At 45.2% G+C, this 19329-nt stretch overlaps 1 protein-coding gene across 1 annotated transcript in view; it reads right to left on the bottom strand.

The window, feature by feature from the left end:
* The window catches only part of RYR2 (ryanodine receptor 2), a 3071198-nt gene that overhangs the window by 2821847 nt on the left and 230022 nt on the right, over positions 1-19329 (bottom strand). The window contains exons 9-10 of the mRNA XM_078648003.1: positions 7510-7674; positions 4021-4142 (exon numbers count right to left, since the gene is read on the bottom strand). Coding sequence (XP_078504129.1) covers positions 4021-4142; positions 7510-7674 — 287 coding nt within the window. The remainder of the gene's footprint in view (positions 1-4020; positions 4143-7509; positions 7675-19329) is intronic.

Consider the following 19329-nt stretch of genomic DNA (forward strand, 5'->3'; position numbering starts at 1 on the left):
CCCCGGGGCTTCTTTAAATTGGGTGGGGGGGCTCTCAGGCCCCCCCAGCTATGGGGACCGCCACCCCCGGGGCTTTAAAAAATGAATGGCGGGGGGGCTCACGACCTCCTCGCAGTCCTGGGGACCACTACCCCCAGGACTTTATTTTTTTTTAAAATACCCTGTGTGGGGGGCCCAATCCCCCCCACACAGCCCCGGGGACCGCCACCCCCGGGGCTATATCATAATATAGGCAAGGGGCTCATGGCCCCCCGCAGCCCCGGGGACCGCCACCCCCGGGGCTTCTTTAAATTGGGTGGGGGGGGCTCTCAGTCCCCCCAGCCCCATAGACCGCCACCTCCCCGGGGCACTAAATATTCAAATTGGGGGGTCCGTAGGCTGAGCATACTGGAGGTAACTGGTGGGCTAGTTGGCCCTCAGGGGACCGCAGGATTGAAGAGGAATTAATTCCCCAACTTAAAACACGCCACAGGGCGTGTTTGCACACATGTCACCTCAGGCACTGCCCCCTTACTTCACCATTGTGCAAACATGCCCTGTGGTGCGTTTCAAATTGAGGAATTAATTCCTCTTCAATCTTGAGGGTCCCTGCGGGCCAACTAGCCCACCAGGAACCTCCAGTATGCGCCAGGGGGCTGCGTTGCAGAGAGCTGGTCTGAGGCCACGCCCCTTTTTACACCTCTCTGCAACGCAGCTCCGTGGCGCTTACTGGAGGTACCTGGTGGGCTAGTTGGCCCCCAGGGGACCTCAGGATTCAAGGGGACTTAATCCCCCAATTTAAAACGAGCCATGGGCACGTTTGCACAGTGGTGAAGGTAGGGGGCAGGGCCTGAGGTGATATGTGTGCAAACACGCCCTGTGGCGCGTTTTAAGTTGGGGAATTAATTTCTCTTCAGGCCTGAGGTCCCCTGGGGGCCAACTAGCTCACCAGGTACCTCCAGTAAGCTCCACGGAGCTGCGTTGCAGAGTGTTGTAAAAAGGGGCATGGCCTCTAAACACCTCTCTGTAATGCAGCACACTGACGCATACTGGGGGACCTGGTGGGCTAGTTGGCCCCCAGGGGACCTCAGGCCTGAAGAGAGATTAAAGCACACATATCACCTCAGGCTCTGCCCCCTACCTTCACCACTGTGCAAACGTGCCCATGGCTCATTTTAAGTTGGGGGATTAAGTCCCCTTGATGACATCACTGATGACCTCATCCACGTGACAATCAAATACACCTCATCATACACTAGCATAACCTTTCATCACTCACTGTAAAATACAGAGTACCATATTTGAATCCATTGACACACCAATACAAGTTTCTAAAAACCCACTCAGTGATTCCTAGATCTACACAAACATCTAATCACTTACCTATAGATTCACTCATACATTCTGTCAATGATCAATAGAACACTATCAAATATAGTTATACACCTATATCGACATTACACACCAGCACACATCCTATTCACTTATGCAGTCATCCTACTCACTTATGCAAACACTGGATCATACTTACATTTACTCAGCTACACACTTATACAAACACCACTTCATTTATTCATAAAGATAGTAACTCATACTTAGTGTGTTATAAAATCACTATTGCAAGTATACAGTTATCCATACAGTCTCTCATACAATCACTGACTCTTATGTATACTTATTAATATACAACTGTCACATACACTGCCTTTTATTTTTCCAGTTTGTTGGACATGTACCATTGAGCGATATATTTGCTCATCACCACACCCATAAAGATATTCACTCACCCAAACAACTGTTATAACATGTAGTCTTAATGTCATATACCTACTAAATCAACTATTCACACCCCCCCACCGAACCACACACACATTCACTCTCCCATACAAATACTCAGTTAACTAATCAATAACTAATATAGACTTTCACATATCTAGTAACCAACTGGTGCAGCAATTTACACAATAACTGACAAAGTCATACAGATATTCACACAGTTTAGTCACTATCCAATATATTTAGTGAGACACTATAAATTAGTCAAGTAAAAAGTCAATCACACTGCTACTAAATCCTCCATCCAGATATTTATATATCCACTCATTCTTCAATGCAGATTGCTATATATATAATACATATTTAAATAACGAACCAAACCACATTCACTGGAGGATGTCATCAGTGATGTCATTTGAGATTACATCAGTGATGTCATCAGTGATGTCACTGGCATGTCATGAATGATGTAATATTTGACATCATCAGCAGTGGATTGCGGGCGCACGAGTTATAGTTAGCAGAATTAACTATAACAGAGGAATTTCAATGGTTTTGTACGAGTGAAATGTCCAGCTAACTATAACACCCCTAAAACCTATGGCTTTTTCAGTGAATATATATATATAGATAGATAGAGTTAATACTTTGATAACATACATTAATTAAACTAAATGTTAAGAAATAACAGAAAGTAAAAGAATAAGAAAAAGTTACAAAGAAAATAATCTGAAAAAATAAATAAAGTAGGTGAAATAACGATAGACTAATCCAAAATTTGAGATTTGAAAAATGTGATCCCAAATTATGAAGACCGATCTTGTAACATATTAAAATGTGTGTGACACTTAGGGCCTGATTAGGATGGTGGGCGGACTTTCGTCCGCCCGTCTCCCTAGCGGTGCTGGGACCGTCCGCCACTGGTGCGATGGTCCCGCACCTGCAATTAGGATTCCAACACCACCGTGGCGGTGGCATCCTCCATTCCCAGCATTGTCATGCACAAGGTGACAGACACTGTGAGGTGCCTGCCACCATGTCCACGACAATGCAGGGGAAACCATAGGTACCCCCCATGTGCACCCTCCACTCCCCCAATACCCTGGGGGCCCGTAACGGGCCCCGCAAGAGAAATCCGCATACCAAAGGCATGTTTCCGCACCCATGCTAATATGGATGGCGGTGTCTAGCAGACACCGCCATCATATTAAACCCTTTTCCGCCCTGTTGACTTGTCGACAGGGTGGAAAAGAAGCGGACGGTCTTCCCGTCCGCCATGGTCCCCCCCGTCATAATAATATGGCGGGAAAATGGGTTGTGGGTGGTAACTTTTGCGGGCGGATCGCCACCGCCATACGGGCAGTGGCGATCCGCCCGCTATAGTAATCACCCCCCTAGTATTTAACACTGTGGTAGAGCTATTAGTAAGAGGTAACCAGTAGAGCTTTCATCTGTTCACAACATCCACCTCAGTCTCCACAACAAGCACTGTGCCTATGCACTCCAATGTGCCATCATCTGCTTCTTTTAAATATGTCCTGCTCATATCCTTCTCTCACAATGCGCCCCTTTCTTTCGCCTTGTCAATGTACCCGCCAGCAGCCATCAAATGTTAGCAGGCCCAACTCTACCGTCATTTTAAAATGATTAATAGGGTGCCTATGGCTTCGGTATCAATCATGAAATACTGAAAATTAATTCTATCCTCATCCCTTATGCAGCTCTATCGCGGATTTGCCTTAAGCAGAATAAAAAAAGCAAATAGGCCCATTAAGTAACGCTGAGGGGCTAATGTCAAAAGAGTAGAGTTGAACAGAAAGATATCAGAACTCATAAATCCCAAAACTACTCATATGATCCAGGTGCCTTCTTCAATTAGCAATGTAAAATTGAATAAAAAAAAAATGTTACCTAAGGATAAGTCACACAATTATTAAGCGAGGGAATGACAACCGAAGCCACTATCTTCTGGCATTGTAACCACTTTGCAAATTTTGCATTAATGCACATAATTATGTTTTGTTTTCATTACCTCCAGTACTCAGCATGTGCTTTGTACGATACTTATACAAAATATTTTAATGATATGACTATCTTAGAGTTCTTTGATGAGAAACATGATGTCTTGGTAAAGAGTTGCTTGCAGCTGGAACTTTAATTCTCACTTAAACTCACTTGACAAATGGACACACAACTGTGTTCAAAGCATAGGCTCGTTGCCCAACCAACAATCTCACTGAAAGGAACAAAGAAGCAAATATCCACCTTATAAACCTGTTGAAGAGGAAGACGGTGCTGCGGATAACTCGTGCAGTCCGGGACTCCTCATGTTGAGATCTGGATAAGGTTAAGCCATCATCCATGTGGCCCTCATGATGCATTATAGCCTGCAGACAAAAAAAAATTAGAAGGATATAAAACAAATTTACAATGATCCTATATCTTCCAAAGTCAGTTTTTTTTCTGCATGGAGGTAAACATGGCATATTATATTAAGAAAGATATGCATGCAATCACATGGATGTTGTATCACAAATTGCAAGAGCAAATACAGAAATCATGAAAATCCTTAGACGTGGGCTGCAAGATCATCAGTGGCCCATATTTTGGTGGGAACGAAGTGAAACGCATCTAGGTTTCCTTACATTGTGGTAAGGGCCTTTTACTTGAGAGCGAAAACAATCTTGAACATGTATTAACAGGTTTTACAAAGAAGAGGCATAGCATAATGAGTGAGAAGGTTTATGTCAATGAGTAAGTGATTTTTATCTACCCTAAGGTATGTGGTTCGGGAGCTAAAGAGAAAGTTTTGGTTATACTACTGTTGAAAAATACTAATTTCTTGATCAGTAGTAGGGAATCATTTACTCCTAGGGTGAGTCTAGGAAGAACAGTATCCTAATTCCAATAATAGAATAGTACAAACGTAATTGCTAATACCGACAGTGCAATATTTAATTGTCTGAGTTACAAATCTCAGAACATAAGCGTTTTGATATGCTATGCAATTAAAGGTGGTAAGGTGTTTATATAGGGATGTACGACATTACAACGCATGCTTTTACATCGCATGCTTTTACAACGCGAGTTTTACAACGCATACCATTACAACGCATAGTGCTTTGGGGCGCTGATAAGTGAATTATTTAATTTACTATTCCAACTCCAGTCCCCGTGGATAGTAGGGAAGGTGTTGATTAGTAAATTAAATATATTCCCTATCCTAGAGCGCCCCCAGCGCAATGCGTTGTAATGGTTTGCGTTGTAAAAGTTGCGATGTAAAAGCATCGCGTGGTAAAAGTTGCGTTGTAAGTGATGTTTCCCTTATATAGTGCAGTATATGGACTTAAAATGACTTCTTAGTTAGTTTGGGGGCTTAATGTGTTCTAGCATGGTTGACTCTAAAGGCCATTCACGAATTCAATCAAAGTGAGCCTATATCATGTTGGGACTTACTTCCTGTGCTACAGATTTGGTGTTAGATGCAGTCTCTTTATTTCTGCGACTCATAGTTGTGCATGGTGGTGTTGTGTTGGTGCTGTGCTGATCTTCTTCAAGATCTCTTCCCTGAGCTTTGCTTGCAAAAGTGAGGTGCCCCCGAGGATGACCCATAATCAGTGGGGCTGGAACAATTTTCAGAGTGAGGGCACTGTTAACAATGTTAGATCACTGATGATATAGGGATTGTGAAAAAGAAAAACACTCAAGTGTTGCAAATGTATTCAATTGTAGGTGTTGCATATGTCGCTGGTAGTGCATTTTGGAGCACTGTCACAAATATATTATTGAAAGCATAAAATTATTATTTAAAAGCATTACTAAAGCATGGTGTAGTGGCGCACTGTCATTTAAGGTGGGCACACTTTTCCATTGAATTGGCAACTACATTTTCTTAACCATACAGTTTTACTCAGAAAACTACATAGTGCACAAACAATAATGTATGGAACTCGGGTTTCAGCAAATATTTAATTTACTCATCGTCAATTTTATTGATTTGTATTGATGCTATTAAAATATTTGCTTCATAATTCAGATTTACAAACAATTTGCTTCATTTTCACATTCCTTGCACACTCCCTGTACCCCGAGCAAGATTGTCACATAATTCACTTTACAATTCTTCTCACTTTACAGTCAGAGACAGAAAAGTAAACACCAATCTCCATGTTAAAAGAATAAGCAGCAGATTGTCAGAGGACAAAGCCTGACCTTTCACCTCTGTCTTTGAAGACACAGCAAATGTGGCAAGATATGAACATTTTAAAAACATCTTTATTGCCCATTCACCTTCTGACCTCCATCATGGTTATTTGCACCTCCATTTCCATCGCCTATTCCCATATGGGGATTGGGTGCTGTAACCTTTCACCAACCCACAGGGTGTTACCAGCACAATATTTAAATCTACAAATCACGCACACATAGGCATCGGTGACGGATTCATGTTATTCTGGTACTACAATTCTATCAGCCCTATTTATGGGAATCAGTCTCTTTTGAGTTTGACCTCTGCTGTGGCAGCAGTCAGCTGATGAGGTGTATCTCTTTATGTACTGTTGTAAAACAAGACATTTTCCATGCTGCCTCTGGCAAGGAAACCATTTGTGTGCCTGACACCTGTACCACTGCAACAAATATACGTATGAGAAGTAGGACTGAATTATATACGTGTGCCACCTTGTGATATTCGGTACTGTTTCCTCACAGTCCCGTGTGAAGGACACATGCCCTACTACAATAGTGTAATATCATTTTAACTCTGTAACTTATGATATGAATGTGCCATCAAAACTAAATTTGCCAAACATATTAATTAACTTGATCAGACAAGACCAGTGGTGGCAGTAAATTACTCTTGCCTTTGACCCATACAGCTGTTTGGAAATCTGAAATGTGCTACCTCTGAGCTCAGCTAAAGTGAGCCCAATGACTGACTGGCTTAACCTTTAACTTATCCTAATAGGCCCACTCCAAAAGACAGACTCTGTATATCTAACTCACAGACCAAAAAGGGGTCTTCAGTTTATTTTGGCCGTCCAGCCTCGCATGTTTCTGTTGAACCAGCTAGACAAGTAAATGTCTTCTGCTTGCCCTGTTACAACATCCCTCCTGAGGCTGGAGGATGCAGTGGGACTTGAGAAAGAGGAGTTACAGACCTTCTAGAGGAATTCTAGATAGGCAACATTTGGATCTGGACATTTCTTGTGAAACTGTAATCAAAGTTATGTGAACCCTCCTGCAACTGAAGGAAAATTGTGAGAACCCTTCTTCGAAGGGTAAATGTGGAACCGGGTCCGAGTAAACCAATTCTGAAGATTTGAGGACTTTTCTCTTGATGATGTAACTTCATTCATGAAACAAAAAAGCTGTGCACAGATTTCACTGTGACTGCCACAGGTTCCAAGCATATGAGAAAAAAAATGTTTTATATGATATTTGACATTCAGTGTGTTTCAGTGCAGGCAATCCGATTACATACACAAGTGAACAGTGACACCAATCACAATGTGCAAGTTACTTCCTATGCAACTACACATGCAACAACCATGGAATTTATCCTTTCAATAAGAAGAAAAATGCAGTACACAATATGCCAAAAAGAGTAGAATACTGTGTGACGTAAAATTAACAAAGGGATTGTAAATTTATTTTTACAGAATTATTCATATATCCAATTTGAGGGGCACACTCAGCTCATGGGTTCCCTTCTGTAGATCAGCAAAAAGCATATTTTAATCTTTTCGTGCTTACCTTCCGCTGTACTGCTCCCATTCTGACAGACTTGGCATCTACAGACTGGTATGTGAGCCACAGCCCGGTGTCAACATGCTGAATGTAGCACACAGAGTCGCCATATTTAATTTCAGCAGCTCCCATTCCTTCAGCCTCTTTCCTGATCCCTATGTCCAACTTTTCCTAGACAGAAAGTAAATAATGAGAAGGTTAAGTCCTGGGTATATTACATAACAAAACAGCATACAGAGTCCTGAGTTCAGTCCTATTAAGTTTCATGACCGTTTTGGTATACATGAAAGCAAGGACAATATCATCAGATGCTGCAAGGGATATCTTAATGATTTTGAGAGTTCTGGCCCAAACCTATTCTGGGACACCTGATCCCAACAACTTTGAATTTATGATCCATTTTCAGCTAAAACACGCCCATTAATCATATATTAAAAGTTCAGCATTAGTAAAAGAAAGAAAACAAATTATAGGCAATTGCTTATTTAAAATTAGCACCCGTACCCTTTTTACATCCCTCCTTTTCTCGAGTTTCCTTGATCCAATACAGCACACAGATTGGCATTGAAGTGGACCATGGGGCAGCCCCATGAGGTATATTTGAAAACATTCTATGACCAAAAGAGGTATAGGTAGTTATTACAGCTTGACAATTGGGATAAACTAATGAGGGGGCCTGTACTGACCAAATAAAAAGGGGCCACTTTGAAAGGTGGGGGCCTGGGCCAGAGCCCACTTTGCCCATGCCTTGAAACATCTGTTAATACTGCTAGGCTGCAAGGGTAAACAATCACAGCAGCAGCAGCGGTCCGTGCAGGTAAACGCGGTGGGGCGGGCGGGAGTGGAGGAGTCGACAGAAGACAGAATAGGGAAAATTAAATAAATGAATTATTCCTATTCCGTCGTCTGTCGATGTCCCCCCTCTCCGGCCCACCCCCCTACAGCACTTACATGCACAGACCGCTGCTGCACAGCAGAAGCACAAATTTTAAAAGTTTGAAATAAAAATGTGAAGTTTTTTAACCTTCTTCAAAGTGTTTCATAGAGTTTTGTGAGTTGCACATTTAGTGCATGAAACCGTATCAAAAGGCCCTGATTAAATTATGAGATCTCTTTGATGGTTAGTAAGTTAGTACATTTAATTTGAAAGCACAACAATGTCTGAAACTCAGCTTCGAGGTACATGGACAAACAATAACACATCTAATCGAGAACCATATAACATATCAAATCAATAAAAGTATTTTTTACATAAAGAGGAGAAGGTTTAGAGGTGCGCCCAGCATTCTATAAGGTTGCAGCAAATACTGTTTGAGTCTCACATTAAAGAGAGGGAAAGCGTTTGATTACCAGTCTAAAACTTATTATTCATCTCATAAATTTGCACCGGCCACCTTCTGACTCGAAATATAGGAAATGACTCGAAATAAAGGAAATGAATGAATGAATATGTAATCAATTCGGGTGACTTGCATTGGATGTGTGGATATGATCTATCCTCACAGCACACATTCACGTATCAGTGATATAATGTGGCCTTGTGGTGGATAAATGCAGCCCACTGTACGGCCTTCACTGAAGTAACACAGCAGTCTGAAAGGCAACAAAGTGGTCTTAAGAAATACATTTCATTGTATTAGTGAATACATTGAAATATGATAAAGGGGCAGTATATTTCACAGTTGTCATCCAGCTTTTAAGCTCCCTGAAACTCTGAATTAGCAATCTGAAACAAATGGATAAAGGTGGCTTGTTTTTCTTCCTATAAATGATGAGCTTGTGGCGACTGTTGACAATGCCTGGACATATATGCATCACATTGAGAGACATCATAGTGAACAAGCATTTGCAATGCAATAGATCTCGGATTTACGCAAGTTTAAGCTACTGGCATTGTAAATGGCAATGCCTTTTATTTATGTTTTAAAACCCAAATCATAAAAAAAGGCATTGTCATTTACAAAGCGAATAGCTCAAACTTACGTAAATGCGAGACCTATTGCATTGCAAAAGCTTGTTAAAGAGATGCTAAAGGTAGATGCACGGAAATAGTTAACAGAGAACAGCACTGACACTCACAGCAGCTTCTCTAGACCTTGGGCTATTAATTTAAAATATCTAAAATAACCCTTTAGGTTTACATTTGAATTTTTAGCATTTTGCAGTTATTTGCAAAGCATTTACCTTATGACACGAATTTATCAGCTGAGTCCCCAAAAGACATTGTACACGTAGAAAAAGAGGGCAGATTATGGCAGCAAGCATATCTAACCTGCCTACAGTGCAAGCAAATTACCTTCCCACAATGCTTTGCTTCACAGGCCCACCACTAAGTATCCACATGAAATCCCTAGCAAGGCCAGATAAAGCCATCCAGCTTCACTAGGCTTGCCAGTTATTATTATTATTATTATTGTGAGTTTTATATAGCGCCTGGTTACCAGTAGGCATCCCAGCGCTCACCAGAGAAAAAACACTACCACACTGAAGCAGGCGTTAAGCAGAGAACAAAAAAGTTTTAAAAAGTTTGCGGAACCGAAAGAGGCTGGCTTCCGAACGTAAGTGCAGAGGAAGAGAATTCCACAAGGTGGCCACATTTATCGAAAACCTTCTGCCACCAGTTCTTGCCTTCCGCACCCTCCCGACCTGCAACAAATGTTGATGATCGGAACGGAGAGAACGGGGGGCCTTATAGGGCTGAACCATATCCCCCAGAATGGGTGGACCTGCCCCCTGCAGGACTTTATGGGCGATACAGAGTGACTTGAATTTCACCCTGTCCCTGACAGGGAGCCAATGCAGCGCCTTCAACGCAGGGCGAGCCGACTGACGCCTGGGAAGACCCGTCAGGAGCCTGGCGGCCGCGTTCTGCACTTGCTGCAATTTGTTCAGGGTAGATTCTGGTGCACCCAGGAACAACGCGTTGCTGAAGTCCAGCCGCGAGATGATAAGCCCCTGGACGAGAAGCCTCCTAGTAGCCGCTGGGAGCAGCGGTAGAATCTTCCGCGCTGATCGAAGCAGGCCAAAACACACGCCAGCTGTCTTTTTAGCATGAGTTTTAAATGAAAGGTCCTGCTCGAGCCACACCCCCAGGCTCTTGATCTCCTGCTTGGGGGTGGGAACTGGTCCCAGGCAGTTATCGTACCTCTTCCTTCAGTGACAACCTTTAGCACTGTCAAAAATTAGGAAAGGTGATCAAGGACTTGCTCAAAATCTCCCATTCTACAGGCTGCACCTGTTTTTTATCAGTCACTTGATCCCCACTGAAGAGCCTAAATGTCAGAAGCATTACCAACATCAATACAGTGGACAAACAACACTTTGGAGGATCTTAAAAGGTGGTGGGCGGGGATTACGTAGGCGCTGGCGCCAAAAGGGGAATAAAGTCCTCTATTCACATCCTATTTTAGAGGTTTCTTTTTTTTGCAACTGCCAAGCAATCATTGAGGTCTTCTTCAAGCATTCACCTCATACTCTTAAAGGAAAAATCCCAGGTATTTATCATTTGTTAGCCACTAATGTTTTCCTCAACAGTTCCCACATAAAAGTACTTTAACGTTGCCAAAGTCGGCTAAAAAAAGATATTTAACATATTTAAAGTAACTAGTTATGTACAATATACACTGTGGTAGTGAATATTTCTGTTCTGCCATCATGTTATATAATAAACTACAGAGATACTGTTTGTTTTAATGTGTGAATGTGTATGGATTTCGTACTTTTGTCATATTTTATGATTTTTTGTAAACACCTGCCTGCACTTTTGAAATTAGCAAGTATCACTATGCAGCCTTTCAAAAGTCTAAAACTCGATTGTCTCAAATCTGCCTAAAACACCAAGTTCATCCCCATAAGATGTGAGTACTTCACTCGATGTTGGTATTTTTGGTTTGCTTTATGATACTTTAAGTTTTTATTTTAGTACTATTGTATTACAGTTTTTAAATCCACAGTGGTGGCATTTATACAAAGTTGCAGTCTGTGGGAGAAGTGAAATAATTGGATCTCACTGCTACTGCTCTATGGTACTGTATTTTGTCTCTTATGAAAAACACAAAAGAATTAGCCTAAGAAAATTAATGAATGAAAGGACACTCCCACAAGCTGAAGAATTCGAAAAGTGCTAGATAGGGGCTCCACTGCTCCAATTGGAGCCCAACCTCTCTTGTTGCCTGTCTCTTTTATTTAACTGTATATTATTAGTTATTAGGCACTCTGAAGTACCCGAAAGGAAACACACATGGCTACAGGAAACTCACTATAAATCAATAAATGTACTGGGAACACCATAGTTCAACTGATTAATCAGGACTGAAGTTCCTCGCACCGGACACGAGCCATCACAAAAATGCAGGAGCCACTTTTACAGCACAAAAGTACTGGTTTACTTTTTAACCCTAATCAATCCAGTGGCTATGCTGTAAAGCTGGTCAGTGCCACGAATCCCGCTGATCCCCGGGACTTCAACCCGTACACAAATACAATAATAAAGTGGATTCCCTCTCCTCGTCTTGTATCAGCTAGTGTAAGAGTCCTTGTGCAGGTTAGGTGTAGCTTGCAGAAAGTATAATCACAATGAATCGACCAACATTGCACATTAGTGCCCTCTATACATCCTTGGGTGCTCTGGATAACTATGCACCTGCTCTCATGCTAGAGTTTTCAGCAAGAAAAGATCGGGTGCAGCATCATAAGGTACAAACGGGACAGCTTCAGAGCTCTAGGCCAGAGGCAGCACAAAGGGCAGCTGCTGTCTCAGTGCACTCCTTACCCACTGCCCAGAAGCAACAGATGAAATGGGAACAACGGTCAGGGCGTGTGAGGGGCGAGGCCAGGTCCAAAGAGAGACCAAATGCAAGCTTTTCAGCCTGTCCCTCAAGTCGAGGATACTAGAAATTTAATGTACTGGGGACTGAGTTCACTCCGAGGCAGTGGTAAATGCACGTGTTTAAAAGCAATTTATTATGGTTGCCTAGGGGGTACTGATAACAAAATGTACAGACCGTGCGGTGAGGACTGAGAAGCGGCGGCCGAGGGTCTGTCACCCCGCCCCACCCTTTGCTGCTGTCACCCAGTCCCTCCGCCCTCAGGACCAGGAACCAGAAACAGGAAAGAAGGACTATAGAGGCAGGCGAAGAGAGGGGGGGTAAGGTGGAGTCTTGATTCAGTTAAAGAAGGTGGCCATTGCAAAAATTGTTTTTCTCAGTATAATCTGCCAAATCAAGGCAGCAAATCTGTAAAATCGTTTTTCTCAGTATAATCTGCCAAATCAAGGCAGCGAATTGGTAAAATATTACGTTTGTCCCAAGTAATTACTATCACATTTCAGTTGCTAACTACTAATAAATATAGGTGGTCATAACATTCATCTTCTAAACAGTCGAGGCAAAAAAAGCAGCACTGTCCAGCAAGAGGATTGACACAGGGCGTGCTGAATAGCGGTACATTTTCAGCTGATCCGAACAAGGCGTGCGGCGGCTAATGTTAAAGTGCGACGTGCTGCCTTTGAGAGACTAAAAGCGGAAGCACGCCGTGCCAGTAGACGGTACGCGTGCACACCTCTGAGTCCTGTCCGGGCACGTGCACAGCTCCGGTCCCTCTTCTGACACAAAACCCACAACAATAGATCTCACCAAGGTGAGCAGCGCATGCGCTGAATCGCTAGGCGAGACCTAAAAATAGATTCTGAACCTGGGTATTCACTGTTGTGGGTTAATAAAAAGTAAGGTATTTTTCCACTGCTGTTATGTCACGAGGGGAAGTGTTTGCCTATGCAGAGTTTCCCATCATGTCTACGTCCCCAGTTACCCATTCAAAATGAAGGAAAGACAGATGATGGACTGACCCGCCTATTGCAATGTTACAGTTCGAAAGAATAAATGTGAGTCAGTAATAGCAGAATTGTCAATTTCAAAATAGGTCAGGGTCACAAGCATCGTTTATCAACAGTACTTCAAAACCTTTAGAACTGTTACAATAGCTAGTCATCCAAATCTGTGTGACTTAACACACCATAGAGAAAGGCTGAAGGAATCCGACATTGCAATCCCTTGGGCACAAAGAGTCACCCTTGGGATTACTGGAGGCTTTCTGAATGGCAGACGGGCTCTCTGAGCCATTCGGAAATCCAGTTCAGACTCCTTTACATCCATCCAAATGGATCAGTCGGAAATTAATCCGAACAGCTGATTACGATGCCATAGGAACAGCTCCGACCGAGGGTCGGAGCCGTTTACTACAGCATCGTAATCAGTCCCATAGAAAGAGGAGAGGGGGTGCATTCTGCAGCACACATTGAAAGAGGAAGATGCCTATGAGGATTGTTTTTGTTCAGGAAGATCCCTTCTTGCACAAAAACAATCCTGTCTACAACGCAGGCACTCTTGCACCACGGTGCACCTAGGCAACACATTGTGAACCAGCAAAGGCAGAGAGCAGAAATGTGCTGAATAATTTAAATATGGCATATTCTTGTACTCTCCCTGTCACGCAGCGCAGTTCAGCATTGTGGCTTTCTGTATTGAGGTGCGTGAAAATTTCATAAATATGCCCTATGCATCTGTTCGCTGATGCTATCTTGATGGCTTTGAGAAACTTGGAAATAAAAACACTGGCAGACATGCACTGGCTCCCCCTACCTGCCCCCACCTCCTTTAAGAACAGCCACATTATTACAACGCTATCACATGTTGCTGGGCATACTTTAGATAGAATCTTTTCCAACAATTCCAACCTCTCCCTTTCAGAGATACTGCCACTCCCCTGGACTGACCACGCTGCCATTATTTGTAAGCGTTTGCGGACTCCACACAACCAATTTAAAACAAAGCCCAAGGAGAAGATTGCCATACGGACCTGGAAAAACATAGATGGTAATGTCTTAGGGAATTTTTGAAAGCTACTGCCCGAGTCTCTCAGCAAGTGTGGAAGAGGCCACGGCAGCTTACTTGAGATGGATCTAGGCTGCTTGTAACATATTTGCCACTGCCAAACTGTATACCCCTAAGTTAGCCCTTACCTCAGCCCCTTAGTTCTCCAACAACCTGCAAAAGCACAAAACGGACTGTAAGAGGCTGGAGCACGTGTGGAGAAAAGAGTATAACATCAGAAAAAAAGAATCTTATGAAGCAGGCCTTACTATTTACAAAAAACTACTCCTACAAGCCAAAAAAGCACATTTTAAGGGAGCAAATTAATGAGGATAAATCCTCCTCTAGAGAACTGTTTAGAACTATAACTAATCTTACGAATCCCACCAAACACAAAGCACAAAGCAGTCCAGCACTCTAATCTAAAAAGCTAATTGGGGCCGTAGCAGTTTCATCGTCTGTGCTGCAAAAGCTTGGAACAACCTACCAGTGCATTTCAGGAATTATACTGAGCTCCTTTCCTTCAGGAAGGGGTTGAAAATGTGACTGTTCTCTGAATAAGCCTCTGCACCCATGGAAACCGACAGTGCTCAGCGCCAGGACACCCTTGGGTAAAAGTGCGCTTTAAATGCTTTAAAATACATAATATAACATAACAAAAGGCAACCGTGAGTGAAAGCTGAAGACTCACCTCCTAAAAGAACTCTGCATCTTGATGACCTAGATTGTTCCATCACCTCATTCTGAACTCATAGACCCCTCAACTTCATTTGAAAAATTATCCCTGATTGTATTCTTTGCTTTGACCAACCAAGAACGACAGTTCTTGGTTGTTCTTACTAAGTTTGAACGTGTATATACCCATTCATACAAACAGTCTAGAATAACTCTAACCTAATCATGCACACTCAAACTGTCTGTGATTTCAATGAGCATAAAAAGGTGGAAGCTTGTCAAAAATGTTACTATAATGTCCTATTACGTATGGTAATCTTCCTTACTCAGGGTCCCGTAGTCCTCGACACCTTCAACAACAAATGAGATATCTCTATCTCCAACAGAAAAAAAGAAAGAAGGAATGCTGGACTTACCCCCCACCCCCCCTCCCGCCGGGAGTACAAAAGGGTACATGTCCCAGCATTCCCTCTGAAATACCAAGCCCAAGATGAAGGCCGGCACAAAGGGAGGGAGGGAGGGAAGTCATGAAGGTGTCGAGGACTACGGGACCCGTAGTAATGAAGATTACCATACGTAATAGGACATTACCCCCAGGTCCCTCCGTCCTCGACACCTTCAACGACAAATGAGACATACCAAAGCAGCAACCCGGCATTCATCCCCAAGAAAAAAACCACAACAAACCACCAGGACAGCACAGAAACCCAGAGATTTATTGAAAACACAGAAATCAAGGGTGAACACAACCCAACACCCCCAAAGCAAAACCGCCCTCCTCACCCAGCAAATTAGGAAGGTGATAATGCCGGATAAAAGTATTGGGAGAAGCCCAAGTGGCCGCCCTACAAATCTCAGAGAGAGGAACTCCCCGGACCTCAGCCCAAGACGCGCCACCCCTCTGGTAGAACGACCCTGAACCCCCACCGGAGGAGGGGAACCAGAAAGAGAGTAGGCCAAAGAAATGACCTGCTTCAGCCAGCGACCAATCGAGACAGAGGAAGCTCTACACCCACGGGAAGCAGCCCCAAAGGAGACAAAAAGGGAATCAGAAACACGAAAGGCCGAAGTGCGCACCAGATAAATACGCAAAGCCCGGCACACATCCAGCAAGGACCAACAGGGACCACCCGGGGAATCCAAAACCGTGCCCAACGCAGGCAAGACCACCTCCTGGGACCGGTGAAACTGAGAAGCGACCTTAGGAACGAAGGAAGAATTAAGGCGAAGAACCACCCCATCATCCGAAAAGGACAAGAAAGGCTCACACGCCATCAAGGCCCCCAACTCCCCAAGGCGCCGAGCAGAAGTGATGGCCACCAGAAAAACAACCTTCAAGGTAACAAACTTCAAGTCAACGTCCGACAAAGGCTCAAAAGGAGGACCAATCAAAGCCCGAAGGACCAAAGGCAAATCCCACAAGGGAAAAGAAGGTCTGGACACAGGACGAGAAAGGGAAACCCCATGCAGAAGACAAGAAACCAAGTCCTCACCATCCGACAGGGTACCCCACGGAGAACGAAACGCCCTCACAGCCGCACACTGAGCCCGTAAAGTGGACACAGCCCAACCCTTCTCGAAACCTTCCCACAAAAATTGAAGCAAAGCCTGCAAGAAACAATGCAAAGGGGAAAGTCCCAACGCCGTGCACCACCGACTGAAATTACCCCAATGACGATCATAAGACCTGAGGGTAGAAGGCCTACGGGAACCCTGAAGAGCCACAGCTAAATGCTCAGGGAAACCCCGTCGCCACCACCCCTGCCTCTCAACCTCCACACCAATAGCCGCAATCGGAGAAGAGACAGGGACAGGGACGAACGCAGGGGGAGAAACCAAGGGCCCTGGACCGCCAACAGACGGACCGTTGGAAACCAAGATCTCCGAGGTCAAAAGGGCAGGACCACCACCACCTCCCGAGACTCCAGACACAGGCGGGACAGAAACCGAGGAATCAGCGCCAGAGGAGGAAAGGCATAAACCAGGCGAGACGACCAAAAGATCGACAGGGCATCCACCCCCCAACAACCCTCCTGCCGAAACCGGGAGCAGAAGCGAGGTAGCTGAGCATTCGGCCGGGAGGGAAAGAGGTCCAGAAAGGGACACCCAAACCTCACGCACACAAGCCGAAACGCAACCCGGGTGAGAGACAACTCCAACGAACCCGGAAAGCAACGACTCAGGGCATCCGCCACACAGTTGTCCACTCCCCGAATGTGAATCGCCGTCAGAGACAGAAGATGACCCTCCGCCCAACAGAACAGGGGAACAACCACAGCGTTCAGAGAGGCCGAACGGACCCCCCTTGATGGCTCAGATACGCCACAGTCACCATATTGTCGGAACGCACCAGAACGCTCCGACCGAGGAGCAGGCCACGAAACCCCATCACCGCCCGACAAACTGCCGTCAACTCCCTCCAGTTGGAGGACCGGCGATACTCCAGGACGGACCAACGACCCTGAAGGGACCGAGACCCCAAGGTCGCCCCCCTTCCCAGGGAGCTTGCATCCGTAGTCAAGACCAGAGAAGGGGAAGGCAGCCAAGGGAGACCCCTGGACAGATGAAACCGGGTAGACCACCAAAGAAGAGTCGGGAGGACCACAGGGGAAACAGGCAGAAGGAACTCCGAATTCCCGGACAACGGTTTCCAGCGGGACAGAAGATAACCCCACAGAGGGCGCAGGTAGAACCGAGCCCAAGCCACCATAAAGACAGTCGCCGCCATCAGACCCATAAGACGCAACCAGAGGCGCACAGGAAAACAACCCCCCGCCCGAAACAGCCGAGCAAGGGACACCAGGGACAGGATACGAGGGCCAGGCAGGAACACACGGTTGAGGTTCGTACGAAACCGGGCCCAATGAACACCAAGTCCTGAGACGGGGACAACTGACATTTCGGGAAGTTGGTTAGAAACCTGTGCTGACATAAGGCAGAGCAAACCACCTCCCCGGCCACCAACAACTGGACCCGAGATGTAGCATGGATCAGCCAGTCGTCCAGGTAGGGATACACCATCACCCCCCGAAGATGAAGCCAGGCGACCAAAGGAGCCACCACCTTCGTAAAGACCCTCGGGGCAGACGACGGACCGAAGGGCAACACCTGGAACTGGAAATGACGCCCCCGCACACAAAACCGCAGGAAGCGACAGGAACGAGGATGCACCGGAACGTGGTAGTAAGCATCCTGAAGATCCAGGGTACACATGAAGTTACCCGGAAGGACCAAAGGAATTACCCTTTGCAGAGTCTCCATGTGAAAGGGAATCCTCAGAACCCACCGGTTCACAACCCTCAAATCCAGAACCAGGCGGTAACCCCCCATAACCTTTGGTACAAGAAAAATCAGGGAATAGAAGCCCGACCCCACCTCCGCAGGAGGGACCTCCTGAATGGCCCCCTTTAGAAGAAGAGCCTCCACCCCTTGAGAGAGAAGAGCCCTCTTGGACCGGCAAGCAGGCAAGGGAGTTGGGCGGACACCGGAGTCCGGAGGGGGAACTGAGAACTCCAACACATAACCCTCTCGCAGGACATCCAACACCCATGCGTCGGAACAGGACTGAACCCAAGCATTATTATTATTATTATTATTATATAAAATTTGTATCGCGCGCAGTTACCCAGGGGCATCCCGGCATCCAGGAAGAAGCGCAGCCGCCCTCCTACCACCAACCCAGGAACCACAGCCAAAGAGACAGGAACGAGGCTTAGCCGGAGGAGGGGACCTAGCCTTACGATCCCGACCCCGACCAGAAGCAAACCTCCCTTGGCCCTTCCGAAACTGCCTACGAGAGGAGGGATGAAAGAAAGGCTTAGGCTTAAAGGGAGCAGGAGCAGCAGAAGAAGCCTTAAAGTAAGAAGAGTGCTTCTTTTCCTTAAACAGTTTATGTAACTTGTCTTCCAACTCCCCCCCAAACAGCATAGAACCCTGGAAGGGCAAACGCAAAGCACAAGCCTTTTGCGCAGAGTCCGTCTTCCAGTCCTTAAGCACAAGACTGCACCGAGCCGCCACACAAGCACCCCCAAAGAGTGCAGCAGCCCGCACAACGTCACAAGAGACATCAGAAAGAAGCTCCACCTGACGCTCGATGTGTCCAAGAAGAGCAGAGCAGTCAGTGGCATCATCCATGGACTGATAGAGGGACTTAATGTCAGACAGCAGAGACTGCGATACATAAGTCCCATACACACCAGCCCTCAAGGCTAGATGGGAGCCAGAATACACTTTCCTGAGAGCAACGTCGGCCTTCTTGTCCACAGGATCCTTCAGCACAGCG

The sequence above is a fragment of the Lissotriton helveticus genome, chromosome 6 (assembly GCF_964261635.1).
Source record: "Lissotriton helveticus chromosome 6, aLisHel1.1, whole genome shotgun sequence".
Classification (NCBI taxonomy): Eukaryota; Metazoa; Chordata; class Amphibia; order Caudata; family Salamandridae; genus Lissotriton; species Lissotriton helveticus.